The sequence below is a fragment of the Pelodiscus sinensis genome, chromosome 1 (assembly GCF_052426305.1).
Source record: "Pelodiscus sinensis isolate ZL-2025 chromosome 1, ASM5242630v1, whole genome shotgun sequence".
NCBI lineage: Eukaryota > Metazoa > Chordata > Testudines > Trionychidae > Pelodiscus > Pelodiscus sinensis.
This window is the reverse complement of record NC_143052.1, coordinates 210,472,414-210,491,303: the sequence shown is the minus strand read 5'-3', so window position 1 is coordinate 210,491,303 and position 18,890 is coordinate 210,472,414. Positions and strand designations below refer to the sequence as shown.

The 18,890-nt window shown below is 45.3% G+C and overlaps 1 protein-coding gene across 2 annotated transcripts in view; it reads right to left on the bottom strand.

The window, feature by feature from the left end:
- APOO (apolipoprotein O) overlaps positions 1–18,890 on the bottom strand; it is a 75,745-nt gene that overhangs the window by 49,072 nt on the left and 7,783 nt on the right. For both annotated transcript variants that reach the window (XM_075913300.2, XM_075913302.2), the window contains exons 2-3: positions 8,161–8,271; positions 3,690–3,809 (exon numbers count right to left, since the gene is read on the bottom strand). In XM_075913300.2, coding sequence (XP_075769415.2) covers positions 3,690–3,809; positions 8,161–8,271 — 231 coding nt within the window. The remainder of the gene's footprint in view (positions 1–3,689; positions 3,810–8,160; positions 8,272–18,890) is intronic.

Genomic DNA, 18,890 nt, shown 5'->3' with positions numbered 1-18,890 from the left:
GCTTGTAGAATTGGTCTGAATAACTATTCCAGAATAGCTTATTCTGAAATAACTGTGCAGTGCATATGTAGCCCTAGTTCTTTATTATTCTTTGGTATGTCAAGCAATGCAATTTATGGTTAGGTTTGTTGTTACATCAAGGCCATAAAGGCCAGACTCTGCCTAAACACCATATTGCTTAATGTATGTTTATGAATATGCATGTAGCCTTGGGAATGAGTGTGAAGTGTGAATGAGAAACACCTAATGGAAAGGCAATTTAAGATCTGTAACCTTTTAAGGCAAAGACCCTGCAAGCAGATAAATTAACTGACAAGCGGCCAGAAAATATCACTCTCGGACAAGATGTAACAGCACAGCAGAAACCCGGGACCAGTCTGGAGAAAGTAAAGCCTCCTGCAGCTCCAAAGAGATCTCCCAAGGAACCTCATGGTCGAGTCTACAGGAATCTGACAACTGATGAGCACTCCAAACACCAGCAAAATCAAAAGTAATCTACACTGCACTTGCAGTTCCTCCAAACTGCCAGGATGAATGTGGTGTGTGTATGTGTGAGATCACCTTACCCTTAAGAATCTGTACCAATAAACAACCCCAAAAGCAATACTGCTCCAGCCCACCTTTTGTCTGGGTTTGTTCCTCAGCAGGTCTGAGAAAGTGCAACAACTTTAACTCTCACTTATTTATTTTCTCTTATAAATAAACCTTTAGATGCTAGATACTAAAGGACTGGCAACAGCATGATTATTATTAGGTAAGATCTTGAGTTTTACATTGACCTGGGTGTATGGCTGATCCTTTGAGATCAGAAGGCCCCTTTGTTAGATGAAACTGGTTTTTCAATAACCACTCATCATTAAATATAGTATCTGAGTGGTGATGCAAGGACTGGGATACCCAACAAGGCTGCATTTCAGACTTCTTGTTAATCATTGTGGTGAGACCAGTAATAAAAGTAAACTTTGGTTTCATCTCTCTTAAAGAAGAATAACTGCCAGTTTTGGGGTGTGCTTGCTTTATTTCTTAGCAGTCTGTCCTGAATCTAGTATTCTCAGTTGCAACCCACAGAAGCACAATGACAGCAGGTGAACATGTTTAAACAACAGGGAGCTCCAGAGGGGTAGGGGACAGATTCTGGGGTCTACAAGCCAGACTGCAGAGTTCCATTGTCAAGAAGGGTATCAGACACCCAGTCTGCATCTGGGAGCGCGTTTCAGCGACATAAGTGACCACCTAATCAGCGAGAATGAGGACTTTCTTTGAATACTGAAGATGGGAGAAAGTGTTGCCCGTCTTGCTATGAAGTCTCAGACTCTCCCCTGGTGCATACCAGTCTGTCTTGCCATCCTGGCAAAATGGATTTAGTGATAGGGAGTCACTTTACACCCAAAAATCACAACAATGTTCAGGATACTCCCGCTACCAAAGTACCAGTTACTTACCCTGGGCAATTTGTACCCAGGATCTCATACAAAAGGCAATGCCGGTAGCCAATTCTATAGTAAACTATCTACAGTAAAACTCCATTAGTCCGGCATCCAATGCTCCGGGACTCCTGATGGTCCAGCACCATCAGGAACCCGGAAGTGCTGGGGCAGCCGGACAGGCTTCCCCCATTCAGCTGCTGCTGAAACTGACCAGCAGCTGAATCGGGGAAGCCGGGAGCAGAGCAGCTGGGGTGCTGCCAGGTTGGTCTCGTAGCGCTGCCCCTCGGGGCTGCGGGACCAACCCGGCAGCACCCCAGCTGCTCTTGGGGACGCCTGGGGCAGAGCAGCTGGAGTGCTGCCGGGTTGGTCCAGCAGCGCCGTCCTTTGGCGCTGAGGGACGAACCCGGCAGCACTCCAGCTGCTCTGCCCCAGGCGTCCCCAAGAGCAGCTGGCGTGCTGCCGGGTTGGTCCCGCAGCCCCGAGGGGCAGCGCTACGGGACCAACCAGGCAGTACCCCAGCTGCTCTGTCCCAGGCGTCCCCAAGAGCAGCTGGAGTGCTGCTGAGTTGGTGCCGTAGCGCCGCCCCTCAGCGCTGCGGGACCAACCTGGCCGCACCCCAGCTGGTCTATTGCGGGCATCCCCGATTCAGCTGCTGCTGAAACTGACCAGCAGCAGCTGAATCAGGGACGCCTGGGGCAGAGCCGGACCATAGTAAGGGGGGGCTATGAGGGGTCTGGGGTGGCATCCCCTCCCACCCTACTCCAGACCCCTCATAGTCCCCCCTTCTGATAGTCCGGCATATCTGATAATCCGGCACCCCCTGGGTCCTAAAGGTGCCGGATTATCGGAAGTTTACTGTAGTAAACTTATTATTAACTAAGAAATGAGAGAATTATTAGAACATTAAAGCAGGCAAGCTTCTAAACACAAATGTGTTACAGTCCATGGTTTTAAAAGATGACAGTCTTGAAGCAATCAGCTCGGAATGTCTTTTAGAGCTAACCAAATGGACACTGGGGATTTCTGCTTTGGTTTTGTAACTATAGCTCTGTGAGAGTTCAAACAGTGAAAAAAGAGAAAGAGAGGGGAAAATTTTCTTGGCAGCTACTTTCATTTCCTTCTTCCAGAATTCAAGATGATGGGACAAGTTCTTTTCCACCCAGCCTCTTCCTGGGCATAAAGGCATTTAAAGTCTTTATACCGTAATGTCTCAAAATTACCCACTTAGTTTTGATAACCTTCTTGATGTTTAGGAGGAACAATGGTCTCAGGGGAACAATTTCAGAACAAACCTTTTTTTACAGTTACAAAACAAAAACTTAAATATTAGCTTATAGTATGCGATACAGACATTGGAAGTGAGATTCAATGCATGCAACAATTTACAAGCATTTCATAACATTTAAATAACTTGCTATAAATGCCATCTTAACCATACTAAAACACAGGTGAAACAGAATGGTTTCCAGAAATGATTGTGTCAGTGCTTGGCTGATGTCTAAAGCTTTGGCAAGGGCTTGCATCTAATCTGCCAGTATCACACTGACAACTTAAAATAATCTGCTCTATGAGAGAGTTTGTGTGTCTGTCTGTTCAAGAACTCCTCCTAAATGATAGAGCTAAATTTAGTATAAAATTTCTGCTTATCATAACATAAAGCAAGGTCAAGGTTTGGTTGTGCCAGGACAATAGGATGTGTATGGAATGTGGTTGCTTCTCTTCAAATAGAAAGGGAGGTCTGTGATAGCATGGATAGTTATACTCCAGAATTTCTATTGGGAGTGGGGTGGGCAGCAAGCACGGGAAACAGTTATACTGTAGAATGGCCTTAGAGGGCAGCAAACATGTTAAAAAATGTAAAAAGCTAAAAGATTGGGGGAATAAAAGCCTTTGTCACTCAAACAAGGGAGATCAAGGTTAAATTTTGAAGGTGTGGGGGATTCTAAAGTTGTTGGGTTTGGTTTTTATTTTTTTTGTTGGATTTTGGGAGGGGGCAAAAAGGGGTATAAGATTTGGTGAAATACAACACGGGCAACTGCAGGAAAAAAAATAATTTCTTTTTCTGGCAAAACTTTCTAAAGACTAAAATATCATTTCATATTCAGGCCCCTGAGATATGTCTGTCTTTCCTTTTTTGTTTTTTTAAAAGCAATTCAAAAATTTGGATCCAGTCATGTTTTAATGTCCTGTCATAAGCAAAATCCTCAATCATCCTAAACTATGGAAACATATCTGTACTTCCGTAAGATAAAATTGCTATACCTGACACCAGGCTGTGTATGGTGCCACAGAATGACGCAGATATGAAATCCCTTCCTCCAACTGGGTTTGTGGTTCCTCCACATATTTAGACTCACGAATTGGACAGGAGTACAGTGAAAGCTGTGAATATAAGCAAACAAGAGGTTAAAAAGATAGAATTGTACAAGAAGGTCCTCAGGGCAGGATCTGTATAATTCAGTGTTCCTTAAACTTTTTAAGACTGAGGAACACCAAACAATAATTTTTTTATGAGGAACACCAAGCATTTTTTGTTGAGACAAAAAAAAAGGGGGGGGGGTGCCTGCCCCTTTCAGGGCAGCCATTTTGAACTCTGTTGTTCTCCGCAGCATACCTCCAATTGCCTCACGGCACACTGGTGTACCTCGGAACACAGTTTTAGAAACAGTGGTATAATTCAAAAAAGCCCAGCACACAGCATATATTATTCTACTAGGCATGATAAAAAATATAGTAGAGCTATAAGAATGCTATGTGAATTAATGAATAATTATACACTATGAGTAGAACACTACTAATTGTTCTTCTGTTTATCCAAATAAGTTGATGGCTAGTTGAAGTTACAGGTTTAGAAACAGAGTAATCAGACTCATTTTGTCAAAAGGGCACAAAATTTTGAGAAGTGTTTTCTATGCTTAACAGCAATACTGGTTCTCAATGCTTGTATTAAGTGCATCCTAAAGCAGCCATTTTCTACATTTGTCCAGGCCATTATTAAAAACTTTAATTAGTTTCTAAACAAACTGATTGGTGAGCTTTTTACTTAGCAGACAATTTGAGATTTACAGAAGACTGTTACCCACACTAGTAACAGACATCATTAGCTACAGGCTTGACCTCCCTGGTCTGACACCCTAGGGACTGGACTAATCTTGAACAAGAGAGTTTGCTTGTCCCAGCCAGATTGCCAGCTGCCTGCCTCCTAGGGCTCCCAGCTGCTGGCCTTCCTGCTGCCAACTGGGCTGGGCTCCTAGTCCAGGCATGCTCCCAGCAGCCAGCCCTCCTGCTGCCAGTGCTCTCTGGTCCAGGAACATCCATGGTCCTGCTGAAGGTTCAACCTGTACTGTCATCTAAAGTAGTAGTATTTACATAATGAAGACATGTCTAACATCATTAGCCTTTTATAAGTGTAAATTTGTCACACTACCTGAAGACTGATATCTTAATACTCATTCTATTTTACATGCTATTTAGGGATATTAAAATAGTCAACCATTTTAACCTTCTGCAGCTGGGAAGTCCTGTGGGTGGGGTGCTCTGACCTAAGGCTGGCGGAGTTAACTGGCAAGTGTCGGTTAGCTGGTATGCATACCTCATCATGCTTATCAGTATCCTTACTGTTTAACAGCTCTAATGCTATTGTTGTGTTTTATTGTGTATTTTCTTTAATACAAGCTGTAGAAGTTTTGGCAGAGATTTATGACCAGTTTATTGGACTTTACATTTAAAACAGTGACATGCTTTCTCTCACATGATTAGCACTTTTTAACTGAAGTATGACGACACTTATTTTCCTAAAGCAATAAGAAATACTAACTGCAGACTTTCTGACATAATACATAAACAGCTTGACAGTCATTTAATTCCATACCTTAAGTTCAGTTCCTCATAGTACTCTAAGCAGTTCCTTTTTCTCAGACCTAGTCTTAGCTCAAACTACTTTTACGTAAGCCTCTTAAATTTCAACAAATCTAGAGCCATTTTTACTTATATGAAAGAAAAATACTTTTAACATTTAAAAAAATAGGAACACTTTGCAGTCTAATAATTGCTCAAAGGAAATGCAATATGTGGCAATAGCCAAATCTTTTCTTGAAAGATCCACACTTTAGGCTGGAGCATGACAGCCTGTCCTATTCTAATTTATAAATTAACAATGCCCAATACGTCTTTGGGTTACATTTCAATGTATTAGAGCTACTGATGGTTTCTCAGGAACACTGAAGTTTGCTCTATAATGTTATGAGTTCAGTTAAATCTTTTTGAAACCTGTGTGTGAATGCACCCTTCATTTAAGACAGTTGTTGGAGACAAGAAGTCACTTTGAAATAAGACATAATAAAGTCTGCCCAGAAACTAGAGAACATGTGCATGGAGGGTTATATAGGCTACTTTCTTGACTAGGAATGTAAGAGTTTAACTGGTTAACGGATACCCTGATGCTTATGAGTTCCAATTAATGGTTAAACACCTGCAGAGCAGTGGTGGTGAGAGCTCACAATGCCAGCAGTTGCCACCAACCCGACAGGCCCGCAAAGTTTAACCGTGTAACCAACTGAATTGCAATCATTTACACAGTATTTTTTAAACTGCTTTTACATCCCTAGTCCCAAACCAATTTCATGCATCTGTGGAAAAGATGGATAGCAGGGAGGCAGACAGGGAGAGAAGAAACAAAGAGATTCTGAAGAGGGCAAGAAAGGCGTGCACCAGTTTAAGCACAGCATGCCTCTTCAAAAAACCTAAAGAGATCTTTGGATCTTGGGCTGGCTAACTAGACTTGTGCTGTAAGCAAAGAAGCTATGCCTGGTTTATTTTGTTCCCCTGCATTTTGGAAAGTAGAATGTTTGCACATTCCCTGTGAATAAACAAGATGTCAAAGAAAATATCAGACTTCATGATCAGTTTCTACTCCTAACTAGATCAACTTACTAAGCCTCACATTTTGACTAGCCAATCAGGTTTCAAAAAAAAAAAAAAAAAAAAAAAAAAAAAAGAGCGAGAGAGAGAGAGAGATAACAGCCAATTTTATATGAAGTTTTAGCATATAAACAAATGTTTGTAGTAACGACTACCAAGATTAATGTATAACTAAAGGGCCCACAGGTTATTTCTGTACCCTGTTCTTGACCCTTATTTTTTTTCCATTGTTGTTCATATTTAAGCCTTGATCTTTCAATGCAGTGTGGAGATCCCTGCACCATGCCGAACTGCAAGATAGTACAATACGTTGAACTGCAGGACTGTAAATCATAGAGGGAATGGACCATATTTCATCTCCACAGTGAATGATAAATATAGTTGTATTATAAGACAGACAGATTTTTGTCTTTGTTGCTTTACTTATGTAAGCAGGGTCTGAATCAATGCTTCTGTTACAGCCAGCTGGAATGGGAAAGAAATCCTGGGTGTGTTTATGTAAATAGTTTGCCCCTGCTTTTCTTCGATGTGATATTCGGCTGTTACAATGGTGTTTTGCTCATTGTAATTGATTTGGCTTGTGTTGGATCACAAATCGTGATGTAATTACAGTAAACTTCTGATAATCTGGCACCTTTAGAACCCAGGGGGTGCCGGATTATCAGATATGCCGGACTATCAGAAGGGGGGGCTATGAGGGGTCTGGGGTGAGATGGGGGGGATGCCACCCCAGACCCCTCATAGCCCCCCCTTCCAATAGTCCCGCTCTGCCCCAGGCGTCCCCGATTCAGCCGCTGCTGGTCAGTTTCAGCAGCGGCTAAATCGGGGATGCCTGCGGCAGAGCAGCTGGGGTGCTGCCGGGTTGGTCCGGTAGCGCTGCCCATCAGCGCTGTCAGACCAACCCGGTAGCACCCCAGCTGCTCTTGGGGATGCCTGGGACAGAGCAGCTGGGGTGCTGCCAGGTTGGTACCGTAACGCTGATCCTCGGCACTGCGGGACCAACCCGGCAGCAACCCAGCTGCTCTGCCCCAGGCGTCCCCAAGTCAGCTGCTGCTGAAACTGATCAGCGGCTGACTCCAGGAAGCCCGGGGCAGAGTTCCCCAGCTGCTCTGCCCCCAGCTTCCCCGATTCAGCTGCTGGTCAGTTTCAGCAGCGGCTGAATCAAGGAAGCCGGGCGCAGAGCAGCTCCAATTGTCCGGCTGCCTGGAGCACTTCCAGGTTCCCGATGGTGCCGGACCACCAAGAGTGCCGGAGCATTGGAGTTTTACTGTATTGGGGGAATGCAAAAGAAGAAAGTCCATGCTGAACCTGGCACAAACTCTCATTTTAAAGAATGAGATTCTGCACGTGTGCATGTAAATACAGTTCGCTCAGTTTGCTTAGGCCTGCTAGATATTCAACCACTGTAATGATGTTTTGCCCATTTTAACCAATTTGGCTGTTGTGGGATCACTAATTATGTTGATATTAAATGCAGGAATTGTGAAATATGATCACCAGGGCTCACCAAGCCATGGAGAGCCCTACTTGCCAGCCGCGTGGTTCGGTGCGCTGCGCATGCGCAGATCACGCTGCGCGGCTGTGCCACCTTGTAATCTACTCACCACGAGCGAATAGATTACATTAACTGTCGAGCCCTGATGATCACCAATCTTTGTAATTATTGTGGGAATGCAGAAAAGTCAGACTGTGTTCAACTCAGTTAAAGGAGAGACCCTGTCAGTGTAAACACACTTGAATGGACAGAGGTTCATCTACCAGAGCCTTATGAGATTAAGCTGGGGATAGGGATGGGGGAATAGCAGGGCCTCACCTCATCAATTTTTAGCAACTCTTTTTTTGGAGTTTCCTTCTCTGAGGATGAAGCATATACTTGGAGGGACAGGAAGCTCAGGCTAGCTGGTGCAGCCCCCAGACGCATTACCTAAAAACAATAAACAATTTTATACATTTTATGCAGTCAGCTGAAAATGGGTTATACAAGTAGGTTTGAACACTTTCCATACAGACAGTATATATAAACCAGACAACCCTGAGAGGAGGCTAGTCCCCTTCCCCGGCCCTTCTTGTCCAGGCCCCAACTGTTCCAGAGGTAGAGCTGGTCCATAACCACATACCAAATTTCACTAAGTGGCCCCTCTCTGAAAATTACTGCCCACCCCTGACCTACAATCACATGGAAGCCTTGAATTAAAAGTGCAACAGGCAGTGCTTAGTTAGCAGAGCCATCATGTCCTAAGCCCCAGGCCAGCCAGCTCTGCTCCCCCAAGCGACACTAGGGTTGGCCTTGTAAATTAGTAAGGAAGGTGCCAGGCTCGAGCAATTTTTTTATTTCCAGAACTGATGCAGCAAGCTCAGAGATGCCTAGAGGCGCTTACAATGGAAGTGCTTTATCAGCCGTAACTGTTGCCTTGCTAGCACAGCTCTGTATCAAAACAATACCCTTGCCAGAACCATGAACTCTGTTTCACAGCAGAGCAAATATGTGACCTATTTTGTTAATAAAAAACATTTGCTTAAGATGACAAGCCTTTACGTACAAATTAATAGGCTTTGACAAGAATATAACATCAATGATTAACTATAGGGTGCATTTCCTCATTCTTTTTGGGCTACTTGGAAGTTGCATTTATTTCTATTTTGCCTTTAAGCCAACAAAATCTAAACTGCAGTTTCAAGAAAATTATGTTTACTGGGATTTTTCAATATCAGTTTTTCCAAAACCATAATGAACAATACAAATATTTAAAGTTGCCATACGTTCCACAAAAAGTAATAATAAACTAAACAGTTTTATTATGATAGCTACTTAACCATGAACTACTACACTTCAAAGAAATCAGTAAACAGGAGATAAATTCCTTTGTGATATAAAACTTCAAAAATGCAATTCCAAATTGGTTCTCCAATTCTCTGGCACACTATGCAGAAAAATGCATTTTCCTTTATTTAGTGTGTGGCAATACAATGTTTGTGCCTTAAATCCAATCTCTGCAACGAGTCTTCGGTGTAGAAACACGTTGTATCTACATAAAAGCTGCTTGCACTGAATTCTCTTTCAGTTCCTTGACAAATACAGTTTAAGAAAACAAATAATCAACTGTACTATTAGGCAGCAGACTGACGTATAAACAAGTAGTTATCTTCTTAGCATACATTTTAGAAACTGTCTGTCTGTGAGTCCATTTGTTCAAGAACTTCTCCTAAATGATACAAGCTAGGACCACCAAATTTGGTATGCTGCTCCTTCTTATCATAACAAAGCAAGGTAGAAGTTTGGTTGTGCCAGGACAATAAGATGTTCTTGGACTCCGAATGTTTTCGATAACATGGAAAGAGAGGGGTCTGATAGCAGGGACAGTTATGCTCTGGAATGACCATAGGGGGGAAGCAAGGGCAGAGAACAGTTATACTTCAGAGTTACCACAAATTGGTGGAGACACATGTAAGAGAGTGGCCGGCTGGGGGCAGAGCTCTGAATGTTGCTGGCCACTGGTAAGTGGCCCCCTTGCCTCAAAACCAAAGCCCAAACCACACCCTCCTCAGCCCTTGGCCCAAGCATCAGTGCACTCTAAGTGCCGTGCTCCCTTTGCAGGGTGGGAGAAGGGAGCAAGAGACTTACCGTGCTCTCCTTGCCCCCAGCCCCTGATTGACCTGGGGGTTGGGGGGCACACATAAAGTCTCCCCTCCCGCCGCCAAGGGCGCAAGTGCCTAGAGAGAACCACCAGCTGTTCAGAGCACACTTCTCTCTAGGTGGGGAGAGGGTGGGGACAAAGACTTCACATGCTTCCCCATCCCCATGCCAATTAGGGTCTGTGGGCAGGGGAGCACCACCCCTTCTACCTGAGGCCCCACCCCTTCCGGGGCAGCAATTGTGTACAGGCAGTCCCCGACTTACGTCGGATCCACACTTACGAACGGGGCTTTCTCGCCCCGGAGGTCGGGGCGAGAAAGCCCCGTTTGTAAGCTGCTCCGGTGCCCCTGGTCTGCTGGAGACAGTCTCCAGCAGACCAGGGGCACCGGGCGGGTTCCCGCGCTTCTGAGGCTTTGCCAGAGCAAAGCCTCAGAGGCGCGGGACCCCGCGGCGGCTGCGGCTTCAGTCCGGGAGCCTGTGGTCTGCTGGGGACCGTCCCCAGCAGACCACAGGCACCGGGACTGAAGCCGCAGCCGCGGCGGGGTCCCTCGCCTCTGAGGCTTTGCCAGAGCAAAGCCTCAGAGGCGCGGCACCCCGCTGCGGCTCTGCTCCCCGTGTCCCTGGTCTGCTGGGGGGGGGCGCAGCTAGTGTGCTCCCCCCCCCCCCCACCCAGCAGACCAGGCTTTTGTTTTGGACTCTGGGGCAGAGCAGCTGGGGCGCTGCCGATTGGTCCTGCAGCGCCCGCTCTGGGCACTACTGGACCAACCCGGCAGCACCCCAGCTGCTCTGCCCCAGGTCCTGATTCAGCCGCTGCTGGTCAGTTTCAGCAGCGGCTGAATCAGGACGCCTGGGGCAGAGCAGATGGGGTGCTGCTGGGTTGGTCCAGTAGCACCCAGGAGCGGCGCTACTGGAGCAACCCAGCAGCACCCCAGCTGCTCTGCCCCAGGCGTCCCCAAGTCAGCTTCTGCTGAAACTGACCAGCGCTGACTACAGGAAGCCCCAGGCAGAGTTGCTCTGCCCCGGGCTTCCTGGAATCAGCTGCTGATCAGTTTCAGCAGCAGCTGACTTGGGGACGCCTGGGGTTCTTAAGTTGATTCTGTATTTAAGTCAGAACTGGCGGTCAGTTTCAGCAGTGTCTGAATCTGGACGCCAGTTCCGACTTACATACAGATTCAACTTAAGAACAAACCTACAGTCCCTATCTTGTACGTAACCCGGGGACTGCCTGTACTTCTGGTTCCAAATGAGGTAAATGGTTGACTGGTTAGTTCATAAGTCTGAGGTTATACTGTATTTTTTTATATACAAAGTTTTACCAACATACATATTCTATGGCCCCCACCCTGCAAATTGGCAGAATACCTCAGTTCTCAAATAAGAATCAGTATTTATAGGGGTACAGACAGAGCAAGGGAATTAGATTTTTTGTTTATACTGTGTTAGTATTGGAAGTGCACTAGGCACTTTCAAAGGGGCAGCTTTTATTTATTTTATAAGAACAAAAACAAATTTAAGTTACAAGAATACATTAATTTGCCACTACTAAAGAAAGGGAACTCTTCCAGTCACAGCAACACTGCAATGGCCTTATACTGTCAGCAGAGTTTGTACTACACAAAATCATTGTGGCACAAATATTTTTGAAAATGTTTTATATCTTTAGAAACATTATTTACTTTTGATAATGCTTAATCAATAATACTATTTACCTTGTCCCATTTTCAGAATTTACTTTCTAAACGGATTTTGTAATACTGTACTAAGAATAACTCCTAACATCTATTTTAGATAGCTTTCTGACATTAATTGTACCTTCAACTTGCTTCACTCTTACTGCTATTCAGCGCCTACCAAAAAGTACTGTATAAGTGCACAAATTTTCTCGACAGTGCTTTGTCTTTTTTTTTTGGCTATGAAAATACAGTGACAAGTGTGGCTTTTGCAAATTGTGAGCAGAATTCAGCTGTATCTGTAGATCAGTGTTTCCCAAATGGTGTTCCATGGAACCCCGGGGCTCCGCGAAGAGAAAATAAGGGTTCAGCGAGAAAATTCCTTTACAATAACATTTTATGATTTTTTTAAAAAATGATGTGCAATTAAACTAAATGTTGATCTCGTGACCTTGTTTATCATTTGTTTATTATTATCCTTACTTATTTGTGGTCTACTTTTTCAGCTCCATATATAACACTGTTATTAGGGCTCCGCAAAATTCTTATGAGTTTAAAAGGGTTCCATGGCCAAATAAAATTGGAAAACACTGCTGTAGACACTAGAATTGGAGGCAAACTATCAGTAAACTGGTTCATGTTCCATTGTTTTGTTTTTCTTTCTAGTCTCAAAATATTTAACAAGAATTTTAAAAATACCCTTAGGAAAAATAAATCCTACTCTGCCTCACAAGATAAACAGGAAAAAGGAGCTAAGGGACAAAATGGAGCTTTCTGCTGTGATGATTTCTTCTGTGTACAGCAGGACCCACACAAATACAGTGCACTGCAGAGTGGTGCAGTCAGTATACATTTGCACTCCAGCAAACTACACGTTCATGTAAACAAGCTTCTAGGCTGCTGGATGGCCTTATTTTTTTTAAGCTGTCAAGCTGTCAAAGCTGGAAAAATTTAAATGCACTCATAATGAAGGATGAGCAATCAATGCCCAAGTACAGTGGTTCTGAACCTTTCTTATACCGGGGACCAGAAAACCCAAACTTGCAGTGGACCAACATTTGCATATTCATTATGCAAATAGTAAATATGTAAATGAGTAAATGAAACATTTTCTGTTCACTAAAATATGTATCCTTCATACACTCCAAACTCCATATTATTTTATTCAGCCCTGGCCTGGCATCCAGAGCAGCCACCCACAGGATGGAGCAGATCCCGACCCCCCGCCACACAGTAGGTTCTATCTCTCTCATCCCCGCAGTAGGTCCCAGACCCTTCCCCAGCAAGCCTCGGCCTCCCTGTGATGGCGCGTCGGGGTTCCCCGACTCCTGCACCCCAGTAGTGGCACGAACAGACTCCACCAGCCAGTAGAATAGAGGGAGTTTATTGCTTCTTCAGGATACAGCACAGCATAGATGTAATCTGGTTACAGGGCCAGGCCTAGGATGCCTCAGCCCCCCTTGAGATGGGGGAGAGTGGGCCCCTAACTCCCAGCCCCCTTGCTTCGGCTGCCTCCTCCATGATTCCAGACAGAAACTAAAACTCTCTTCCAGCCTTGCCCCTCAGCCAGGTGTTGGTCTCCGCCTTCTTCCCTTTGTCTCTCTCCCTGGGAAGCTGAGCCTGGGTGTCTGGGTTAATACGCATTTGGGAGAGTCAGTGAGAATCTCACATCACAGCGCAGGGGGACCCCAGGTCACAGAGCAGACAGCACCCCCACTACGCCACACTCCCCCGCTATGAAGACATGGCAGGCCCGAGCCCTGCTCCTCCAGAGAAGGATCCAGCCACCCACCCACCATGCAGCTGTGGCACAGGCCCTGCCCCCGGCTGCTCACCATGTGGCCGTGGCTTCCTCCCCCCCCCCAGCACCACAGCCACTCTTCACACAGTCCTGCCAGCTGGGCCACGTAGTGGCTGTCGGAGCTGGAACCAGGGCCATGGTGAGGCTGCCCCTGCTCTGCCCTCCGCCTCATTCACCCTGATGCTGCATGGTGAAATGGTCAGAAGGGAATTCCCTTATAGGGAACCCCAGCAGGCAAGGCTAATCAAAAGCTGGGGTTGTGGCCAAGCAATTTGCCATGGCCCTGCAAGCAAGGGTTCATGGACCAGCAGTTGGGAACAGAGAAGATGATCTTCCCACCCTTGCATCCTGGACTACAAAGGTCAAGAATGAACTAATGGCCATTTCTTCATTGCATAAAGTCAGGGGGCTGGTTTTAGGCACTGGTATTTCCCCATCTTAAGGTAACATTAGTTATGAACCAAATATTCCATACATAATTTTCTACAAAGCTGCATAATATTTCCTCTAAAGTAAACATCTGTACTAACTACCGTAAGAGAGGATACTAGAGTAAATGGACCATCATGTGACATTGTTTGGCAGAGCTTATTCTCCTAAAATATCCTTCAGACATTCATTTTCTTCACTGACCACTGAGATTGGTGTCTCTTTATAGGGGGTGGGCAATAATTTTTTACTGGGGGCTACTTCAGAAATTGTTAAGTGGCACCTGGCCACCCCAGAAGGGGCAGGGCATCAGGCAGAAGGGGCGGGGCCAGGACACATGCTTCCCCACCAATAGACCCTGATTCCACACTCTCCCACCCCCACATCAATGTCTTTGCCTTCCCCCCTGAGAGAACCACCAATTGTTCTGAAAAGCTGGTGGTGCTCTCTAGGTACCAATGCCCCTGGCAGTGGGAGGAGATTTAGCATGCTTTCCCCTGCTGCCCCCAGGTCAATCAGAGCCTTCTGGGGTGGAAAGTAGGGATGTAAAAGATTAACCAGTAAGCCTCACCCTTAATGGCTGAGGCTGACCATTTACAGTTAACCTGTGGGAGGCTGGAGCGCTCCCCATCTCCCGCTTTAACAGGTTAACCAATTAAAATGGAAAGTTGTGTTTTCTCACCCTCTCTTGTTAAATGGAAAGAAGAGGCTGCAGTTTCACAATCAAAATATTTCATACCTGCCTTGTGTGGGAGAGAGACATATCTAAGCACCATGCATAAATGTAATTTTAAAAACAGATTTTTATATAAAATGACTGTAAAACTAAATGTTTTACATTGACATTTTAAAGTTTATGCTTTCTTCTATATAGTATGCAAGAGTATTAGTTTCAAGATTTTTAGAGCTAATACATGTCCTCTTGCCCTGTAAGAAGAAACAAAGCACTCAAAAACAAAGCCGAATGTTCAAACTACTAGATCATTTAGGTCAGTTTCCTCAGACCTCCTTCTGGTAAAGATATGACTACCAATTACTATAATCTTGTGACACAAAGTTTGTGTTCTAGAATGACATGCGTAAATTAGAGAAAAATCTTCTGCTAGAAGCAATTACTTCTACAGAGATGAAGGACAGGAAGTGACTGTGTAAAGATCAAGGGGGAAAAACAACAGTCCAACACATGATATGAATCTAACCAATGAAAAAATTTCCAGTTTAGCTGCTGTAAATTTATCAATGTAATTTTTTTTTTAAACTTTGAACTTGAAATTTGTCCAAAAATACATTAGAAAGTCTATTTTTCCTTTACTTGCCACTGGTTTCTTCATTTATATACAATTTAACAAATTCTTAAAACAAGTGGATTGATCATGTAGTAATTTATTTGGAAACAAACTATATACATTTTACATAATCTTAGTTTTTCTGACAGACACTGGCAATTTTTCTCCTCTACCAGTAGATCTTGGAGCCTCTGACGGGTGATCCTGACAGGTTTGGCCAGGAAGCTATCAAGTGTTGCGCCTCCACACTGCCCTCTGCCTTGGAGCTGCCTCCTGCTTGCTGTGCACGGTGTGGGAGGGAGAAGAGGGGGGAAGCTGATGTCAGGGTGTCCCTCCTCCCCCCACTCCTATACCCTATCTCCACACAGGGACAAGGGGATGGAGGGAGCTTGGCAATGCAAATCTCTGTCACTCTCACACAGTGTGTGTATCTCTGTCGTTCTCACTAACACACGCTGTCCTTCACTCTTATCTCCCGACCAAAAACATATGTGGGGATTGTTGTTACTTCTTTTACAGCTTGCAAAGTGGGTTATTTTTGAATTTTGACTGTGTGTATTTCATAATTTTGATTTCTCTCTTATGCTTAAATATAATTCTTTGAGTAGTGAGCTCTAAAATGCCAAACCTGTCATGGCTGGAGTAATTATCTCTGTTTTAATTGCTGCTCCTGGAAGTGACTGGCATGTCCCTGCAGCCCCTGGAAAAAGGCAGAGCAGGGGGTCTCCACATGCTGTTCTTGTCTGGAGACACCACTCCTGCAGCTCCCATTGATCAGTAATGGGGAACCGTGGCCAATAGAAGCTGTGGGCTCAGTGCCTGTAGAAGAGGGGCAGTGCATGATGCCATTAAGCCATTGCTGTAAATGCCAACTGCTTTCAGGAGTGGTGCAGGGCCAGGCGTAAGCCTGTCTCAACCCCACTGCTCCACCACCCACCATCTCAGTTAAACGGTGCCCAGCCAGAGCCTACTTCCTGAACCGCTGTCCCAGCCCTGACCCTCCTCCTGCACCCATTCTCCTGCCCCAGGCATGAGTCACCCCTGCACCCAAACTCCTTCCCAGAGCTTGCATCCCGAAACCCCTCCTGGACCCTAATTCCCTGCCCTGAGCTAAGCCCGGAGCCTCTCCCGCACTTCATACTCCTTGGCCCAAGACCAGAGCCTTTACTCCAATCCCCTACCCCAGCCTGGTGAAAGTGAATGAGATTCAGGGAAGTAAGGGGACAGAGTGAGCAGGGTGAGGCCTCAGAGAGAAGGGGTGGAGCAAGGGCAAGGCCTCAAAGAAAGGGAAGGAAAGAGGTGGGGCAAGGGGATTTGGGTTTGTGGTAGATCTTACATTGCACTTAAATTGAAAAAATGATCTTGCACAGGTCCGTGTGCCGGGGAGGGTGCGAACGCACCCCCCACAGTTCTCCCACCCCTTTTCAGTACATTTTTTAGCAGGCTGGCCATCAGCCCAGCTCAGTCCCAGATTTCGTTGTGTCCTGGACCTACCGCCGCTGCAGCTCTGCATTTAAAGTGTATGAGCAGTGCTCGACAAATAGTGTAATCTACTCACCCGTGGCGAGTAGATTACTACCCGGAAGAGCCGGCGTAGAGTGATCTGCGCATGCGCAGAACCGCGCAGCTGGCAAGCGGGGCTCGCCGCCGCTTGGCGAGCCCTGTGTATTAGGAGCCAAGCAGCCCAGCTCAGTTCCGGCTCGTGCCGGGTCCGGGAGCTCAGATCCATCCCCCCTAGACAGCAGCTGCCTGGGCACTATAGAATAGTCGACTAACCAATAAGAATTCACAAGGTTGACTATTCAATTAACCGATATTTAACATCCCTACTTTGAATGTGCCAACATTTGGAAATATTGTGTGTTATTCTGAGGAATGAGGAACAGGCACGAATGAAAATGCATGGTTTTAAGAAACAACAAACATCAAGGGCACAGCACAATTTTTCCCCCCCGAAGTTTAAAAACCCATAGTACACTATGAATGTACTAGGGAGGTAAAAGAGTAGTTGATTAGTCAACTGCTTGCATGCCCCCACTGCCTCTATATCAGAGGCAGCAAGGGGGGAGCAGGCTTAAAAGCCAGTTCCCACCAGCACCGTCTCTGCAGTGCTGCTTGCTCCCTCATGCTGCTGCCTCTATCAGAAACAACAGTGCAGGGGGGCCACGTGGGGCTGGAGTGCCAGAGGAGTGAGGTGTGTCAGCTGGAGGCCACATCAGTGAGGTTAGGGGTTTTGGGAGGAGTATTTTTGCTCCTTACTTGTGTGGTCCCCAACTGATTTTTCTATGGGTCAGTGACCACGATACAAAAAAGGTTCCCCACACCTGCCATAAATAAAGAAAACATTGAAACCTTTTGTGTTGGACATAAATTAATATTTTACTTTATTTAAAATAAAGCTTGATAAACTAACATGAGAAAATTAAAATGCTTAATCTGTTTAATAATTTAAATTAAATTGTTCTCCCCAGCTGCAGCACTAGCAAAATGGCTCAGGCATAATTATGTAATTAATGGTGAGTTCCATTAGCAAGTGGTGATCCACAAAAAGGTTTACATTGAGCCAGGTGGTCCATGGGCCAAAAAGTTTGAGAACAACTTTGCTATAGGGTAAGTTGCCGGGTTGCAACTCAGGGGCTAGGTACTGGTAGGGGGCAGCTGAGGGGAGAGGTAAACACATGGGAAATCCTCCTGCCCCAAAGCCACTTTGGTTCCAGGCACCTGAATCCCTGGCAGGAAGGCGAGGGCACCATGGACCAGACCCCCACAGGACCCCACCCACAGCAGGGCTGGACACCATGGGGTCACCCACCCACTCCTGTCTCTCTCATTTCCCAGAAGCCCCACAAGCCACCCTGACTCCAGCCCGTGCTGGCGATCCACCATCACACCCCCCTGTAAGATTAGAGCCAATGCTGGCTTCCTGCGTAGGGAGGAACCCCTGAGGCTCTGCGCCTCATCCGACTTCCGGGGAAGCATGTGCACACTGCTCCTCCCTTCCCTGCAGGAAAAGCAGGAGCAGAGCCCAGGGCAGGAGACTAAGTGGGGCGTGTGGTGGAGAGAGCTCCTCCCCACTTGAAAGACAGCTGCATGGCCCAGGGCAGGAGCATTAAATTTTGGGACACCACTTCAGAAAGGTTGCTGACCCCTGGTGTAGTCAATACAAATTGTATCGACTACACGATTACCCAATTACTCGCCTTTTAATATCCTTAGTATACACACCCTAATCTACTTTGAACCAGTACTGAAAGTAAGTAGATAGAAGAAAGAAAAATATGATTTAAATATTAAAGTGTGGTTAATATTTTGCACTATTTATATTTTAATGTAGTCATAACAAGAGATCAAGGGTAACAGTAATTAACTTTAAGATTAGTGAAATTAAAAATCAGTCTGATATTGAACCTAACAAGAAGCTGTTTTTAAAGTGAAAAGCAACAGCAAAATAACATTGTTAAAAGTGGACAGATAATTCCAATATATCAGAGCTCTGAGAATAAACCACTGGCATTCATGCAAAAATTAGTGAGTTACCACTCTAAACACCTCAATTTTCCGGACTGAATTTGATAAGCCATTTTACAATTAAGGCTTTCACTTCAAATTCCCACTTTGCTGGCTATCATCCCTCACAACTAAGGAGCACATGCAATAGAAGCTCAGGATTGAAAATACCTTGGCATGAACTGTTCTTGTTCAGAGTTAAGAAAATTACATAAT